We start from the raw sequence: 18630 nt of genomic DNA, 5'->3' as shown, positions 1-18630 counted from the left end.
AATATATAATTCACATATATATAAATAATATATATAAATTCAGGTCGGGTTGGGTTGAGTTTTAAATATTTTATCTAAAATCGACTCAAAATTTTAATAAATTTAAAAATTATGTTTAAATTTATTTAACAATTTTTTTTTCAAATTCTCTCAAAACTTGAGGTAATCTTTTGATTTGGACAAATAATCCGACCCTTTGAATAGATCTACTTGTACCATGCCAACCCTCTCAATCATTATTATTATTTTTTTAATCACAAGGGTTGAAAGAAAAAATTTTGTGAACCCAATACTCTTTAAATGAAAAAAGAATACATCGTACGTATAATTTTCATTGAGCTGAAATCAAAAGTTTACACTACTGTTGGCATTTGATTTTAAATTTTTATTCGTGCAAACATGATTTTACTATCATTACTACTATTATTTAAATTTATTATTAACCCAAATCAAGAATTGTGTATTAATTATGCAAACTTGTTAAATACAATTAGACTATTTGTTCAATCTTGACTATTTATAAAAAAAAAAAAAAAAAAACCAATTTTTTATACTTTAAGATTTAGAATTTTAGATTTTGACCCAACTGAATATTAATTCAAGTGATAAATATAATAATCAAATTTATGAAATCTACGAATTTAAAAAAATTAAAATGCGTATTATCTTATTTTATAAATTATTAAATGTGTGTATATATATATATATATATATATATACACACATTTTTATATGATTATCACATCAGATATAACAAAGATCCAACACTATTAAACTTATTAAGGATAATTTTTAAAAGATTTTTATATAAATACTGTAATTATCCACAAGCTATAACCTTATTTATATGAAAAAAAAAATTAATAAAGTGATTTTCTATGCACTCATTGTATGAGGGCATTTTTAATATCAAAAGTGCTCTTTTCAATAAGAACCAAGAAAAATGTAAGCTTATCAGATATTTATATACCACATAGTACTTTAATTCAATTCACTTTAATGAACAATAAATTGAAGCATGACCAACAATTAGGCAAAAAATTCCTATTAACTAATTGATCATAAATTTGCACAATAATGCTTCTACTCTTAGTTGTGGCCCTTTTACTATTATCTAATACAACTATTAAAAACATTCAAATGCGTGAAATTTTTATAAAATTTATATTACAAAATTCAAAAATACGTCTTTGATATAGTTCTTTAGGTTGATTTAATTTGAGTTAGATTCGTATTTCCAAAAATATCATGTCACCTCATAAAATTGTAAACTTATAATTGGAAATTATGTTAAAAACTAAACTGAATTTTACGTTAATAATTACTATAACAAGTAAGGTAATTTTAGTATGAAACTTGTAAAAAACTTTTTATGTTAATTATATTGCAATCTTCTCCCTTTGAATAAATATACTTTTTTTTAATTTTTAAATTCAAATTTAAAACCTTTAAATTGCAATTTTGGTTGTTAATCATCAATACATTCGTTTTAGGATCAAATTTCATATAATTTTAACAAAAAGAGAATTCGAAATTTTTTTCTCTTCTAAATAAGGTAACAATTATTAGATTAAATCTTTAATGTTTTACATACTAATTAGAGTACTTCATAACCAATTTCTCAAATAAAGAAATTATCATTCTCTTTAGAAGTTAATCAAATTATATGAAGATTAGTTAAAGTAACCAAATAATTCTTTCCATAATTATTTGAGAAACCCAATTCCACTTTACTATTCCCATAAAAAGGGGGGAAAAGCAAACAAAGAAAAAGAAGAGGGCCCCGATTCACATTCATCAAGACCTCAAGGATCTATCCAATATTTTCCTTTCTTTAAAAAAAACAAAAACAAAAACAAAAAACAAAAGGCAAAATATCTTCGCTATATATGGAGAGACAAATCTCGTCGTTAGTCATTGAAGTTGAACCCCTCCACTCCTTCACTCCTTTTCTAAAATTTTTTTAACTCTGTTTCCTTCTGTATCATTGTCTCTGGCTCTGGCTCTCTTCAATGGCAACTTCTTCAGCCAAACCCACACCACTCTTGAAAGATGAGTTGGATATTGTAATCCCCACCATTCGAAACCTTGACTTCTTGGAGATGTGGAGACCCTTTTTCGAGCAATACCATTTGATCATCGTCCAAGATGGTGACCCTTCAAGGACCATCAGGGTTCCCGATGGCTTTGATTATGAGCTGTTTAACAGGAACGACATTAATAAGATTTTGGGTCCAAAGGCTTCTTGCATTTCCTTCAAGGACTCTGCTTGTAGATGCTTTGGCTACCTTGTTTCCAAGAAAAAACACATCTTTACCATTGATGATGATTGCTTTGTATGTTTCTCTAAAACCCTTTATAAAAGCTTTTCTTTTTTGGGCTTTAAGTTTTGTTTTTCCTTTTTTAATTCCTTTTAAAAATGATCTATATTTCTCCCTCTGTTCTCTGCTTAGTTAATGAGAAAATGCAGTGAAAGAATTAACATAATATTTGATTATCAACTGTCTGTCAGAATATTCGATTTGCAATCTGTTGATTCATGTTATTGTTAGGGCCAAAGTTCAAGTAACGTAATCGTACAGAACAGATCTAATCAGACAGTTCATAATTCATACTTTTTTTTTTATATATTATTTAGCTTGTTTGTGAAATCTTTCATTACTTGTTTCATGTCCTGATAAAACTGCAGTTAACTCCAATGTTCTACTTTGATTCTCTTAGGTTGTTTGTTCCTATGAAAATTTTAACAGTTTCATTCTTTGATGTCTTCTCTTTTAATGTTTAGGTTGCCAAAGACCCATCTGGGAAAGATATCAATGCGCTTGAGCAGCACATTAAGAACCTCTTAACACCATCCACTCCACACTTCTTTAACACACTCTATGATCCATACAGAGAAGGTGCAGACTTTGTCCGTGGTTACCCTTTTAGTCTCCGAGAGGGTGTCCCTACTGCTGTTTCCCATGGGTTGTGGCTCAACATCCCTGATTACGATGCGCCAACTCAGCTTGTCAAGCCTCGTGAGAGAAATACTAGGTATATATGCATCTATCACTGGGGAGTAAATGGTGGTTTTGAACTTGATTTGCAAAATTTTGGCCTTGTATGTAGTCATTCATTACTTGTTTTTTTTTTTTTTTTTCTTAAGGTATGTTGACGCAGTCATGACAGTTCCTAAGGGAACTCTTTTCCCAATGTGTGGTATGAATCTGGCATTCGACCGGGAACTCATCGGACCTGCAATGTACTTTGGACTGATGGGTGATGGACAGCCAATTGGAAGATATGATGATATGTGGGCTGGTTGGTGCGTGAAGGTACTGGTTCTTCATGAATCATTGTTTCCATCACGTGGTTCTGTTTTAGAGCTGCACTGTTTCTCATCCAATAATTTGTCCAAATATTATCCTTGTTTCATGTCCAAATATTATAGGCAGAAAACAATATGGCTGTTTTTGGCAGACATTTTGGCTATATGACATTAGGACAGATAGAGTTAGAACATATGACAATATAAAAAATTGGTAACAATTTCATAGCTCACTACTGATTTTTCTCTAATTTAATCATGTATATGTGAATTTCCAGGTTATATGTGACCACTTAGGATTGGGAGTCAAGACTGGTCTACCCTACATTTGGCACAGCAAAGCCAGCAACCCATTTGTTAACCTCAAAAAGGAGTACAATGGCATCTTTTGGCAAGAAAGAGCAATCCCATTCTTCCAATCTCTAGCCATTCCAAAGGATTGTACTACTGTTCAAAAATGTTATCGTGCACTTGCAGATCAGGTCAAGACCAAGCTTGGCGAAGTGGATCCCTACTTCATTAAGCTAGCTGATGCCATGGTTACATGGATTGAAGCCTGGGATGAGGTCAATTACCCTGGAGGAAAACCTGCAAAGCAATCCAATGGCACCTCTAAGTCTAAGTAGAAGTTTGATTTGTGTCCTTTTGTCTTAGATATGGTGACAACTTTGGTTATTATCATTACTATCATACGGTATTGCTTTACATCAGTTCTCTCTTGATGAAATGTATCTCTCTTTAAAGTTTAATACAATAAGGCATAGAATTTGAATTTGAATCTATGAGATTTTTCAGATTTGATTGAATGATATTTGAAATTTAAACTGAAACATTTTGAAAATTCAATTGTCTGGTGAGCAAAAGTTAAAATCATAAATGGCTTTGATAGAAGTTTTCCAACAATTTTTTTTTCTCGTGAAGAGCTGGAGTGGGATATTTTGCCTTCATCTAATGAATAAGCAAAAGAACATAAGAGGCCCACTGGTTTTCGTCAATGGCTGGATTTTGTGATCTACTTTAACTATCTTTTGTCCTGTCCAGGCTGTATTTTTCTGTACTGAGTTTGGGTCCATTGCCAGTTAGCCACGCCCAAGAATATTCAGATCCTGTTTTTCTCGATTCGTTTCTTTTCTCTCGATTATTTCGATCTATTCATCAGATTGAGCTTTACTTTACTTTCACCTGATCACTTCAGTTTTCTATCAAGAAAAATCACTCAATTTGAATTTGAAAATAAATTTTAGTACGTGTCTGGATTAGCTCATTCCAGCATGATCTATGCAAGCAGATAATGGCAAGAGTATATCCCAATCAGTACCTAAAATTTGCCAAAAAATAAAAAAAAATCTGCCTTCACATCGCCTTGTGGAGCTTCCAGCAACAAAAGAAAGGCAATTTAATCATAGTGATGCAACTTGCACATGTTCAACATGGTTTAAGATAAAGAGAACACTAAAACCAGATTTAGACTAGGAACTGATTCTCAATGCAGTCTCAATATGCATAAAGATGCTGAAAGAAAATTTTGTTGTATTGCAATTCCATATACAAAGCAAGGAAAAGAAAATGCAACTCTATGTATATGTGACCAAGCAAAATGAGACAATTATATTGAGATTTATCTGCACTATTACAAGTATCAACTATACAACTACAGGTTGAACAACAAGAGAAAATCATGGAAGAGACCAAACGACTTATTTGCTAATTTCTTCCTTAGTTGCTTGGTTATGTAGATAAACCAGCAACTGGCCGTTATCAGCAGCTACAGCCATAACATCTGGCCTCAAATCATTAGTTGCAATACATGAAACACTGCCACCTGATAAACATAAAGGAAAAGATATCAGATCCTTTGAAAATCATCACAACCTAACCAAAGGTTCTCCTATGTTCTTCATAATCATAACTTGAATGTCAAAGAACCATGCAACTAATAGCTTAGCTCTTTAGTGAAGGGTCATGAATATGGGTTTAATTTTAATCTCTAACATTGCTCACTTGGACACAAGACCTGTGCCTTGATTCTGTCGATCAAAAACAGGCCTATTACATACCTTGTTTAAATTTAATTTAACAGAATCAAGAAAAGACAGCCAAAAATGTCAACTAGATTGGGTGGTAAAGTCCATCGTCGTCATACGTCATTATACCAGGAACCTAGGATGGAATCCGGTCTTCACTAGGGATGGGGAGTTTATTACAAGGAAGAGGCTGCCCCCTATTCAGTTGTACCACAGAAAGGAAGAATAGAAAAGCCCAGATTCAAACTTGAAATTACTGGATTAAAAAAGCTTTAATACCTTATCAATGAACCAAGCTTCCTAAAACTTCAAACTATTATTGAGCCCATCAAGGAGTTTTGTTTAATAGCTAACATTGAAAAAGAAGGGTATTGATGCAATTAGATGCATGTGCATTGTTATAACTATGACAACAAATACTGTTGAAGTATTTGCAGCGTCTGAAATGGCAGATAGAAAACACAAAAAATGGCTCCAAAAATCTAATCTAAGCAAGACAATGGATAACGGGAAGTGTTTCCCATATACAGATAATCGAGTGAATATTGTGAGACAATTTATTTCTATTTTCTCTATACAGAATTATATCAAATAGAGTTTTTTATGTAAGATTTCTGTTGTTTGAACTACATTTGATATTGTCAAGAACCGTGGTCTAAAATGTCCAAGAAGGAAAGATGCTGTTAATTAGATCAATGGTCCCCTTCCTTCAGTTGACAATATGAAACAAATACCACAGTTTCTCGGAGTTAAAGAGTTATAAAATGCAAATCAAGGCATACCTTCAAAATGATGCAAAATACCAAGTCTAGTTCCCGTGGACAATTCCCACATATACACCAGCCCATCATCTCTTCCCATGATCCCATGATCAAATGATGCACCAATTGCAGCAGCCCTGCACAATAAGTTTCAACAATTATTTTTTGACAAATTTACTTGCCAAGTCTCAGAAACTTCCTTTTTCAAGCCTGTTCTTAACCAGGCTTAAATAAAACTGATTGAATAGCAATCCGTTTCTTCTTTCTTTATAGAAACCCAAACATGCATCAAAGAGAAATATCTTATATGAGAAAACAAGGTACTTGCATCCTTAAGAAAGCACAATAGAATTAATCCATTTCTATGAACATTATGTCTCTTTAGGTGTGCAAAAACCTAGTTTAGATTTAAGATATGGAAATAGAACTTTAGTGCACCTTGGGTCTAGTATACTCCCCAAGATCACCCTATCCTTCACCAGTAAGGCTAGCCTCCAGCATCTGGATGGATTTGTTTGGCAATTACTTGATAAATGTTCATGCTGAGCATCAGAATCAGAGATGGTCGAGACAAGAAGCCAGACAGCAATATCTTCCCCCACTAATGGAAGCAGAGAACAGTCCTTATTTTCAGAAAACCAATTTTTTGTAGCTGTAATGATTTCATCAATGCGCCCATTCATATCAGCATGGCGAAAAATAGGCTGCCAACTAACTAAACTGATTGGTAGGAATTGCTTAATTGGATTGTCAGAAGCAGAAAATCTTGAGATGATGACCCTTTTCAAAATATCCCTGAGAAATAAAACCCGTTTTCTATCAGCAACTAACCAAGAAACTCTCTGTGAAGCCCTTTCCACAAAATGGTGCAAAAATACATAATATCAGTACCTTTTAATACATTAATACTTCCATGATGTTATCAAGCAACTAGAGACAAATCAATATACACTAAGAATCACCAAACCGATATAAGAGAATATGGTTTTTAAACATAGGCAACATACCCTACAACAAATTCCCCAAAACCATTATGCCCAATCACCAGATGAGCACATTTTGGAATTCTCTTCAACTCCACTACACAAGAAGATATGCAGTCACCAGTTGGTATGATAAAATCTTCCGTCCATGCACTGCAAAAAGTGGACAAGGAAGACAGGTTAAATTGCAGGCTTCATAAAGAATAATTAGGTGAGGGAACACAATTCAAAAGGGTGAAGGAAAAGGGCAAAAGGTTCCCCTATCTATCTCTGATTATATAAAGCATTCATGCCCTTACAACAGCTGAAAATTCTGCACTATGTTACGTTCACTGCTACATCATGAAACCTATGCTTAAAACCACAAAGTAAGTGTTTTGCAGAACGAACTATAAAAAGAAGACCATACCATCCACTATGAGAATAAAGAGGTCGAAATAAGATAGAGAGAAAGGGAAGACATTCACCTCCATGCTGAATTCATGACCCAAAGATGCAGTCTCCCACTCTTTTCAGCAGCAACAAGATAATTATTTTCAGAAACCAATATACATTGCACACTTTCAACTGTTTCCAACTTTGCAACCAAAGAAACATAACCAGGATTTACTTGCACAATTTTTACTGCATTCTCCTTCAAGCAGCCTGAAGAACACATTGAGCAGATACAATCTATTATCCCTTCCCTAAGAAAATAAATAAGATATTAGTATAATATTACCAATGTTTCAAGTCTGTTTAACATGATTGAAACTCAAAGAAACATCAACCTGCAATAAGGTGTTTTAATGATGTCAAGTAAGACAAGACATTGCCCATCTGGGGTGAATTGTAAGCCAGATCTTTCTAAATCAATCTAGGAAAGAGCAAAAAAAAAAAGGTCACAAATTTTATCACTGACTGTGTAACGAAGTCAAGGAATCAATAAGTACAATAGAAATGCCAAAGAGTTTATATATAAAAACATATCTGAATCAAAGCTTACTTCTGAAAATGGCAATGCTACTGATGTGTAACCAACAAAAGAAGGGCATCCTATCCTTGGTTCTTCAATAGCTATCTTGTAGATGAACAAGGTTCTGTTCTTATGTTCAAGAAGACCACATGAAATACAAATGTGGATTTCATTTCCTTTTGTACCCAGCAATACTGATGAGATAGGCAAAGGATGGAAATAGCCTCCTACAAGGTTGACAATGCCCCTTAGATCACTATTAAGCTCTACATCCCTGTAATGGTTGACATCTAAACTAACTTGAACTTCACTTGCTAAAGATCTCTTCTTGTCACAAAAGCTACTCAACTGATTTTGACATGAAGCAGAACAGTCATTTTCTACAATGATTCTATCTTCAAACCTCTTGTTGTGACAGTTTTCTTGAAATCCCCTCTCAAGTGAAACAGATGGATCAAGTAAGCATGACATATCTTTTGCTTTAGAGACACAAGCCAACTTTTGATTTTGATTAGATATAACAGGTAGCACATTACTCATTTCAGATTTGCAATTCGTATTAGCTCTCTCCACAGTTAATCCATAGGACAGTCCTTCAAGCATCGCTGTAGCACCAAAGATGTCTCTATTGCATGGCTTGTCATCATAAGAGCAGCAACTCTTTGAATCAAGAGAAGTTCCTGTTGTACCAGATTCATTAGGGCCATAATCATCTCCAGAATTTCTGCATATGATGCTTTCAGAGAGAGGACCAGTGTATTTTCTAGTTGAATAAGCTTGTTTTGAGACTTTCTTTCTGGTATATACTTTATTCTGGGATTGATAGGAAGAGTTAGTTTTAGGAGCCCTGGTTTCAGCACTACCGTCCCTCTCTGATGATTTCACAGGATTTCCAATGCCTCTTGGATTTATATCGTTTGTATCCACAACTGCAGAAATATGATTATTTGTGTCAAATTGAAATCCATAAAAATCATGATTAACTGAGACAGAAAGAATAAAATTATCACGGAGCTCCAGATATTTAAATTTTTTGTAAACTAGCAATCAGAAATTCAGTAAATTGCATAATTGGCAGCCTCAACAGCTTTATTTGGACAATTTAAGATCCTTTCCCGGTGACATTGTTAGATATAGTTTCTAACAATGAAGGTAAATTCAAAATTTAAGATTTAAGTAGAGGTTAAGTGCAGGCTAGGAAACTAGGATCTTGTCGGTCGGTTTAAGGCAGACTTGCTTGCCCAGTCAGGACTTAAAAGAAAATTTGACAAGTGAATTTTCAAGAAAGGTTGGTTGAATGCCCTTACCTTTAGCACAATTAAGTGCACTATTGGGCTTCTTTTCCACAGAATGATTTTCAATATCTGCTGAGTTTTCATCCAAATTTACACAAACATCTCGTATATCTTCAGAGAAAGCTTTCATGAATGGAGACACCCACCCTAAAACAGACTCAGATATGATTACATCACTATCATGAGGCTTTTTATTAGGAGCCATGCTTACATCCTTGTGGCAGATGGTATCTTGTTTCCCACAGATCTCATCGCAACATACTGATGTTTCCTGCTTCAAATTGATACTAACAAGCTGTTCCTGAATGTTGGAATGATATATGTCTTTATTGAAACTAGTTTGATCAAGCTCCACATTTGTTGAAAATAATTGAGCTTGACTAGCTATACGATCCCCTCCCTGGTCATCCTCAAAACTGTCAAGAATAACAGAGTTCGCATGTTCAAGATTTGGCACAACTGAACCATGGTCTAAAGTTTGGATATGCATTCTCTTGTCCAGTTCCACATGTGCATCCTCAGTTAGCATGATGGCTGCAAGTTTACCGGGGAAAAAATAAAAAAAACACTTAATAAGCAAGCAGCAAGAAAAAGATTAAATGAAGCTACAAAGTATTGGGACTCAAGGTGTTCGATCCTACATGCCAAAGATTAACATGTTCAGAGAAAAATTCAAATGTTTTAAGATTAGCAGTACCAGAAGATGGAAGATTCAACAAATGGTTCATATCAATGTTGTCCTCTTGAGAATTCACCACATGGGGCAATACTTTGCATGGGCTAATGACTTCCCTTTTCTTCCTTGAAGACTCCTTAAGCAAAGGAATAGCTTGAGGAAGTAAAACTGTCATCATCAACTTAGCCGTTTCCTGACCTACCAAATCAAAATCACCTTTTTCAGAACCTGTATTTGAATTAGATGTGCCTATTTCTTCTTCTTCTTGATGAGACTCGGTCACCAAGCCATCAGAAACTACTATATTAGCTGCAGTTAACTCTTCTTTCACACTGCTAGTTGTATCACTTGCACTTGAAGCAACATTTGTCAATTCATCTGCATCGATTTTGTGGCTAATTACTAAAAAGGTACATGCGCAGAATGAAAAATTATCAACAACTGAAAATAAAATCTAGGTAACATTGTAGTGTAAATACTGCAGATAAGAAATACCTTCAAAATCCAGAGTATCAGGTGCACAAAGATGGAAACCATTGATGCCCTGGGAGTCATTTGGAACTGGTGAATCTCCAGGTCTGTTGCCTGTTTTTATTGGAAAACTGAATCGTTCCAGTTCAGTATCTTGTGACCTATCCAACTGCAAGAAGTCAAGAATGCTTCTAATATTGTAGCAATTGACTTTACTTGTAACTGCCAAACAAATACTGCAGCAACTGACTATAAAACCACAATCTCTCGTAAATTTGTCTCCAAAATGGAAAAGGATGATAATTCTGCTGAAACAGCTCCTAAAAGAATTGCTTCAGCTGGTATGACTAATGTAAGCAATAAACTCCTAAATTTTGCAAGAAGATAGACAAAAAATGTATGCAAATTAAAATGCATCAACATGTCTTCTATAGGGGAAGAACACAATGACAGCAAGATATAATAAGAGTATTACCTCATTAGGTGTGCTGTAAACTAGCCTAGAGGGTTTTGCATTTTGGGAACTAAAAAACTTGCTCTTGGCTTCTTTCTCCCCATGGTGATCTGAGAAATCAACAAATTTCAATGGAAAACCATCTTTTGCTGAAGAGTAATCATTATCTTCCCCAAATGATTTTGAGTACACTGTTGATGCTCCTGGAAATTTGTCATTTTCTTCTTTTGAAGCAGTGTAAGTTACTGGAAATGCATGCTTAAGTTTTGCTTGATTCCCTTGTACTAAATTTGAACCCTTGGCATCATATATCACATCCTTAGATCGGGGTCGTTTAAGGCCAGGTCCATTAACCGACTTGTTCTGCATTTTTTCACACCTTGTACTTCTCTTTTTCCTGATCTGTGGCCTGGCTAAGTATGGTAGTAAATCAGGAGCAGTGCAGATAGTTGAGCTCCTATTGTCATGCTCCATTTTAGGAGCGCCATTGCAGAAGCTGGAAGATAACAAACTCCTTTCTGCTGCTTCATTGACATTTGCCACCAATTCCCGAAGTAACCTTTGGACAAATGGATTTTTGAATCCAAAAATCTGCATGTTACAATTCAAAGAAAAAGAAGTTAACTCGGTGCAATCATCTATGGTTTTTCTTCCACTATCCTAAGTTATGGATAAAATACTGGAAAAAAATAAGAACAAAGTGATACGGGAAATGAGTTTTCTGACTGGTGGACAAGTCAAACACAGTGCAGTGTCAGGTAGTCCCAATAAGTACCACAAATAACAAAAAAAGCGAAGAAAAAAGTAAAAGGTTTAAAATATGTGTATGATATGCATGTATGTAATAGATATTGACATCTGTAAAATAATTCTTTAGAGCACTTTTATTGCATAGGTTGCAAAGAATACTACAACCTGAGTACCCAATCAAAAATCTACCAACGAAAAAAGATCACTTATATGCTCTACATTATACTGCTTCACCTTTATGTCAGAGCAGGATTTTTCTCATGTTTATTACTCTTAATCTAAGTGTCTCTGAGATTAATATTTAAGGTAAAGATGAGAGACAAAGACAGTAACTTGATGGATTTCCATGTGTTTACTCATTGTCATAATTATGGATAAATTTTAGTAGTCTCCAGAGCAGCCCCTAGATCATCATGTTCTAATAAGGAAACATCTCCTCTATGATAAATCTTCCCTCTAGAGACAATGGAGGTAGTCGCCGTTAACAAATAAAACGGATTTGATAGAAGAGAATTTTAAGATTTTGGTAAACAATTAGAAAACAAGAAAGGGTGGAGATGAATTGTCATCTGGATAGAAAATGCTTCTCAGATAAAAGACACATTAACAAAATAAGAGCACAAAGACAATATCAGCAAAGCCACAATTATCCATACTAAATTTATTAATGGCAATGTTATTAACCAACAAAGGAGAGGAGAGGAGAGGAAAATGCAACTTGAAAGTGCAAAGGAAGCACCAAATTATACCTCCACCCCGTCTATCTTGCACGAAAATCTCTTTCCATGCCATATCTTCAAATGGGGGCAACCCACCTTCTGCAATTTCTCCCATGCAATATCTGGAGTTTGTCCATAACACGATTGTCCTTCAGAAGAGATCTGCATGCATATAGAAAGCATACTTTTACTCTATTAATTGGCTTGAAAAAAGTGAGAATGGGAAACAAGATACAAGTGCAAACTAAAAACTTCAAGTCTGCCTATTCACCACGAACAAAGGCCCTTTAGGACCTTCATGAATTTCCGTCTTATAAGTGCTTCCATTGTGAACCCGAACAGCTTGATATCCTACAGGATAAGGATATCGATCTTTACCCTACAGAATAACAAGGTAAAACCACTTGAATGAGACATTATTTCATGCCAATATAATGACAATTACAATAAACATCTCCATATCCTCTAATAAGCATATTAGTTCAACAATTTCAACACAAATTTTACTAACTATTTATCCCTTTAGTAAACGAAATTTAATACTACTGGTACATCTTCAATTCTATTTTTGTCACAATTCATTTCTCCTCGACTAGATTATGTAGCCTTTCAAAACTAAACTTTTCTTTGCCACTCAGTTTTTTAATCTTTTTCCCTTCAATTTTCACCTTTTTCATCTGTTAGTTCAAAAAGAACTTTCTTTGATTGCCGAAACCTTTTAGGTCAGTTACAAATTCACAGCCTAATTTGCAGAAAAATATTACTACTAATCATATCGGCAATCAATCAGAGTTCATCAGTTTTCACTAAGTTGATTATGCATATATATCAATTCCACACAAAATCATTTTTAAAAAAAATCCTGTGAGCATGAAAATATTCAAAATTTACATTAGGCCTTGCTCAAAACATTAAAAGGATCTAATTATTTAAATGAGCCAAACAGAACTTAAACGCGATCATTCAAAATCGAAGAAAAAGAAAAGATAAAAAAAGAGATAGCAAAAAGAAAGCAAAAAATAGGGGGAAAAAACGAACGAACCCTAGAGGAGCTCCAATACTTCTTGTCCCAGGATCCTTTGTATAGAGATCCGATGGAGATGATCTCCAGACCGTCCGATTTGGCTGCCTCTTCTCCTTCTTTAGTATTCGCCATTCAAAGAATTAAGTAGAAAGCAAGATTTCCAAAGAAACAATGGCGTTGTAGGGAGGATCTTGAGAGAGAGAGATGGCGGGGTTTGAAGTCTCGAAATGCGTTGTTTCCCTCCACTCTTCAAATAAATATATTTCAAAATAAAAAAAAATCCTTTCGCCGTTGCCGGGGATCGAACCCGGGTCACCCGCGTGACAGGCGGGAATACTTACCACTATACTACAACGACTTTGATGAAAACCAGTGTCGACTTTATTTTTGAAATCGAATAAAAAAAAAATTTAGGTATAATAAAATATAGATATAAAGGTTAAAAAACCCTCATACAAAAATTTAATAATAATATAAATACCTAACGTTTATTACAATTAATCAACTCTTGAATCTTTTACTTCAAATCAATTGAACCTTAAACATCTATTTTCACTCAATCAATATCTCAATTTGACGAAAACAATTAACCCATTTTTTCTCTAATAATTGCTTAATTTATAAAAATAAATATTTGAGGGTTTAATTGATTATAAGAAAAAAAAACTTTTAATGATTATTCAATTTTAGTTTTGCCTAAAATATACAATACCAACCTTGACTACTCTTGAGGTAAAATTTTGGTTCGTTAATATGAAAATGTTAGATATTAAGCTTAACCTAATATCGTATTTTGCTATTCAATAAATCATTAACCTAATTAATGATAAATGAATATATCTATAATTGAGTGCATGTAGTTTTAAAAGTTGTTTATGCTTATTGCCTTGAGTCTAAATTCATCATTTGAGTGGTACAAATATCTATATAATTCACTAAGTTTAAGCAAATCAATTAAATTCAAGTTATATTATATTTCAAGTTTTTTTCTTTTTTTCTTTTTTGTATGAAAAATTGTGAGTATTTACTGCGTTTGAACAAAAAAAAATACATGATGAAGTTTAGCAAAAGAATCAAGCAAAAAATAGTAGGAAGAGCATGTGAATTGAAATATGTTATGTTAGTAACTTTGCTAATATTATGATAAGTTTTTAATAAATAGATAATATAATACACTATAGTAGTAAATTTGATGAATAACGACATAGTGATCATGTACAACAATTTACATGATTCAAATCAATCATAAAAAAGCTATGATCCGCTAAAAGAAATGTATTAAGCAAGCATAGATCATTTGATTTTACTTGTCAAACCAATTATGGTAGTGTTTGATCCTAACCAACCTTAATCTTAACAAGCTAGGGGATAGAAATTCCTTAACCTTGGAAATGCTGATCAGTGGGCAGGGCTTGATTACTGAAAAAAGTTTAGTACTGGTAAAAGATCAGCTGTCCAATCACAATTCAAAGTTTCCTGATATGGATAAGAAAGAGGGTCACCATAGATCTAATGATTGTGTCCATATCCGTTAATCAACAGGACTATGGGTGTGAAATGAGTCTTGAACTAATGGTAACGATATCAAGGAGAGGAATCTCGAGGCAACAAATGGCTATTGAGTGCAGAGGAGAGAGATAGCAGAAAATGAAAAGCAAACCACCATGTATATTGGACTATAAGGCCAGGACCTCAAGTGCAAAAGCACCCTTGGCCTTGGGAAAGTCGATTTATACCAGCACAGAAAGGTGAGGAAACCAAGTGTCAAACTAGCTTTGTTTCCATTTTTGTCAATTGAAGAATCGTCCCATCACAAAGGACAGGAACCACCCATTTTTCTCAGTTCCCCCCTCTTCCTATAAATTCAGTAGCACTACTGCTATGCCTAAAAACAGTGTGCGTGTGCGTTTGTGACATTGACATGTGATTGTAGCATCTGTCTCTTTCAGTTTTCCTTGTTTAACATTGCACCCACAAAAGATGGAATGCATGGACAGGACCCCATTTCTTCACTAGCTTTTCACTCTCTTTCTGGAACCAGGTTCCTATTGGTTCAAGATGTGATGAAAACATTTGGTTCAAGATGTGATGAAAACATTTGGTTCAAGATGTGAATGATTATAGTTGAACCCCCATTACCATGCTCAAGGGACTTGGACCCTTATCTTCGTTGTGCATCGATCGTAAAGGGGATGATATGATCTCAGTATTGAAAGCTTTTCTGATTTGTTTTTGTTTTTTTGTTGTTGTTTTTTTTTTTTTTTCCCCATTAAGATCTACATCTAAAAGAAGTAAGATATGGGCAAATGATAAAATTGGAATCAATTATTATTGATTTAAATTAACAATATAATGTAAAATTACTCAGTTCCATTTCATAAGCATCAGTCAAAGACTGAGCGACGAAAAAAAAATCATGGTAGAGTTCAGGATTATGCCCATATATACTATATTAATTCCTTTTGCTTTTGGTTGCAGGTGAAAGTAATTAATTAACTCAATCGAACTAGAGATTGATCAGCTCAAATTACATGTAGCTAGGAACACCAGGTTGGACAGCCTAGGTTGTGGGTGCCAATTCAACTGTTTTTCTGATATGAAAGTGCAAATGCCATGACTTCAAGAAATGTAATCAGATATTAATATCGTCTATGCGTGGCAAATGGAAACGAAAGTGCAAATTAATCAAAGGAATAGATGTGTATCATCAGATATTTGTTAGTAATTTGCTGAGGGTGTGTGATGAGAATCAAAATCATCCCCGCCCGTGCAAACTAAATATGTCCAGAGCAGGTACCAGGTACTGTGACAAGTAATATTAGTAACCCTAGACTTTCTTTTTGACTCGATCTTGGCTCCATTTTCCTACCATCCTCTCTAACCAGAGATCAGAGATATATCCCCACTAGCTAGGCAACCGCTACTCATCCTCCTCCTATATCATAAAAATCCCTACCCTTAATTTCTTCTAAAACACCCATACTCTGAGTAATTGCCTCGCTATAGCTGCCTGATCTATTATCTTCGTTTCTCTTCTCTTCCTTTGATAATATGAACCTTGAAGAGAAAGTTGGAATGGACTTGGTTCCACAATCCGAGCATCTCTGCTATGTCCGCTGCAACTTCTGCAACACTGTTCTCGCGGTAATCTAATTTAGTTACTAGCTAGCATGTAGTTTAGGGTCTTAGAGGCCATTTTTACTTCCTCATCATCATGACCTTGTTATATATACGTTCATAATGAAAGCTACCAAAAAGAAAAGATATAATCTAGTTTGATGATGATAAGATGTTGGTTTGGGGTTTATATAGTTTAGTTATTTTTGGATATTGTTTGGTAGGTTGGGATCCCATGCAAACGGTTGCTGGACACTGTGACAGTGAAATGCGGTCATTGCAGTAACCTCTCCTTTCTCAGCACCAGATCTCCACTGCAAGGTCAATGCCTCGATCCCCAAACCAGCCTCAGTCTCCAGGTACGTATCCATTTTTAAACCATGAGGAAGAAAAAGTTCAGGAAGCAAATCTCCATTTTTTTTGGGTCTACATCTAAAAGTAAAAATATTGAAAAAGATATGATATGATTAGTAATGGATTAAAGTTGGTTTCATGTGCAAGGAGAAGCAGTCTTCATCGCCATCCTCATCAACATCAAGGGATCCATCATCCCCTAAAGCACCATTTGTTGTAAAACGTATATATAGAAACCTCAATTCATTACTCTGCCCTATTAATTGTAAAATACTCCCTTTCTATATACATTCTTCTTGGATTTATGGGAAGCTGTTAATCAAATTTTTTTTGCAGCTCCTGAGAAGAAACACAGGCTCCCATCTGCTTACAATCGGTTTATGAAGTAAGGGAATGATAATTTCACAATTTTTTGTGTCTGCTTTGAAACTGTATATATCTTTTAAGTTTCTCATATCCTATTTTACATTGAAAAAGAGAGGAGATACAGCGCATTAAAGCAGCAAATCCTGAGATACCCCATCGAGAAGCTTTCAGCGCAGCAGCTAAAAATGTAGGATTCTACTTGTTTCATCTACTACTGCATAGCTTCAAACAATTTTCTTTACTTAATTTCCATTACATTTTTGAATTTGATATTCTTATGACTTGCTGGGAATCAAACAGTGGGCTAGGTACATCCCAAATTCACCAGCAGCATCATCAGTTTCCGGAAACAGCAGCAACGTAAGGAAACAATAAACTATATATATATATATACTCCATTCCATTTGATATGCAATCAAATATAGAAAACACAGAAAATATTGAAAATTTGGCAAAACCTGGGTCTGATGCTGTTAGGGTTTCAATGAATTTTGCAGGAATGAAGTGATGATGCATGAAATGTAGTGCAACAAACAAAGCTGCGAGATAGCTGGAGACTGAGTGATAGCAAATATTTAACGTAACCTTTGTGTTTCAAACCTTCTTAACTATTATCATCTAATATTGTCGTCTTAATTTTAGGGTGTTGGTCTTTTAATGAACAAACTATCTATCCTAAGACCAAGCTAATCTTTCTAGCATTATTGTTCCTATATATGGTGCTGAATCTAATTGTTTCTATCAATGCTTGCTAATTAATATATTTGATCTTCAAAGATGATTATTTAGGGCAAGCTTAGCATTGAAGTTGAAAATAATTTTTACGTTCAAAAGTTGCTTTTAATCCAACCTTAAATACTAAACAACAAAAAGTAAGTTTTCCCATTTAAAATTTTGGTTTATAAATCCAAATATAAAAGCTCTTAGAGATGCTTTTACTGTTAAGCATTAGTCTTTTACTCCTAAACCTGGAAAAATATTGTAAATCTAGATTTACCACATGCATGCAATATCACATACACATGTAATTTTGCTTTTCAACATATGGTTTGACAATCTCAAACCGCAGTAAATTTTATGACGAAGAAGCAGAATCGGCATTGGAATTCAAATCAAACGCCTACTGCACAGCTTTTTCTAAGCAAACTGATACGAATATTTTCTAGGTCGTGTAAAATGAATCAGCAAATCAACATATGTACTTGCCACTTCGAGAGCAAAGCCCTTTTCACGGGCTTAACTAAACGTGTCCAAGGGTCAAGTTGCCCAAATACCATACTTGTGTTTAGGGTTGTTGATAGAGAAGCCAAAAGAATTCGAAATCGTCGGATTTTGATCTAATTTCTTAGGATCAATTTTTTTTTAATTGGA

The 18630-nt window shown here is 34.3% G+C and overlaps 3 protein-coding genes and 1 non-coding gene across 4 annotated transcripts; 2 read left to right on the top strand and 2 right to left on the bottom strand.

The window, feature by feature from the left end:
- The first annotated feature begins 1909 nt into the window (after positions 1 to 1909).
- Positions 1910 to 4090, top strand: LOC111317589 (putative UDP-arabinopyranose mutase 2). The gene is made up of 4 exons (XM_022920022.2): positions 1910 to 2336; positions 2786 to 3036; positions 3149 to 3317; positions 3589 to 4090. Exons 1-4 carry the CDS (start codon positions 2013 to 2015, stop codon positions 3934 to 3936), a joined length of 1092 nt encoding a protein of 363 aa, XP_022775757.2. The 5' UTR covers positions 1910 to 2012; the 3' UTR covers positions 3937 to 4090.
- An 805-nt stretch (positions 4091 to 4895) lies between these two features.
- LOC111318239 (DNA binding protein) lies at positions 4896 to 13650 on the bottom strand. Its single transcript, XM_022920979.2, has 14 exons — positions 13441 to 13650; positions 12670 to 12777; positions 12429 to 12560; positions 10951 to 11520; positions 10500 to 10644; positions 10026 to 10382; positions 9341 to 9862; positions 8064 to 8962; positions 7849 to 7934; positions 7546 to 7764; positions 7103 to 7231; positions 6534 to 6890; positions 6117 to 6232; positions 4896 to 5132 (listed from the first exon to the last, which is right to left on the bottom strand). Exons 1-14 carry the CDS (start codon positions 13552 to 13554, stop codon positions 5008 to 5010), a joined length of 3879 nt encoding a protein of 1292 aa, XP_022776714.2. The 5' UTR covers positions 13555 to 13650; the 3' UTR covers positions 4896 to 5007.
- Positions 13651 to 13708: 58 nt separating this feature from the next.
- On the bottom strand, positions 13709 to 13780 carry TRNAD-GUC (transfer RNA aspartic acid (anticodon GUC)). Its single transcript has one exon. It is a non-coding gene; the product is annotated as a tRNA-Asp (tRNA).
- Positions 13781 to 16136: 2356 nt separating this feature from the next.
- Positions 16137 to 17634, top strand: LOC111318238 (protein DROOPING LEAF). Its single transcript, XM_089743187.1, has 6 exons — positions 16137 to 16566; positions 16764 to 16902; positions 17024 to 17116; positions 17230 to 17278; positions 17371 to 17446; positions 17560 to 17634. Exons 1-6 carry the CDS (start codon positions 16474 to 16476, stop codon positions 17632 to 17634), a joined length of 525 nt encoding a protein of 174 aa, XP_089599313.1. The 5' UTR covers positions 16137 to 16473.
- The last annotated feature ends 996 nt before the right edge of the window (positions 17635 to 18630 follow it).

The sequence above is a fragment of the Durio zibethinus genome, chromosome 2 (genome assembly GCF_047325235.1).
Source record: "Durio zibethinus cultivar Kanyao isolate XHJ-2024 chromosome 2, ASM4732523v1, whole genome shotgun sequence".
NCBI lineage: Eukaryota > Viridiplantae > Streptophyta > Magnoliopsida > Malvales > Malvaceae > Durio > Durio zibethinus.
This window is presented reverse-complemented; position numbering and strand designations above follow the sequence as displayed.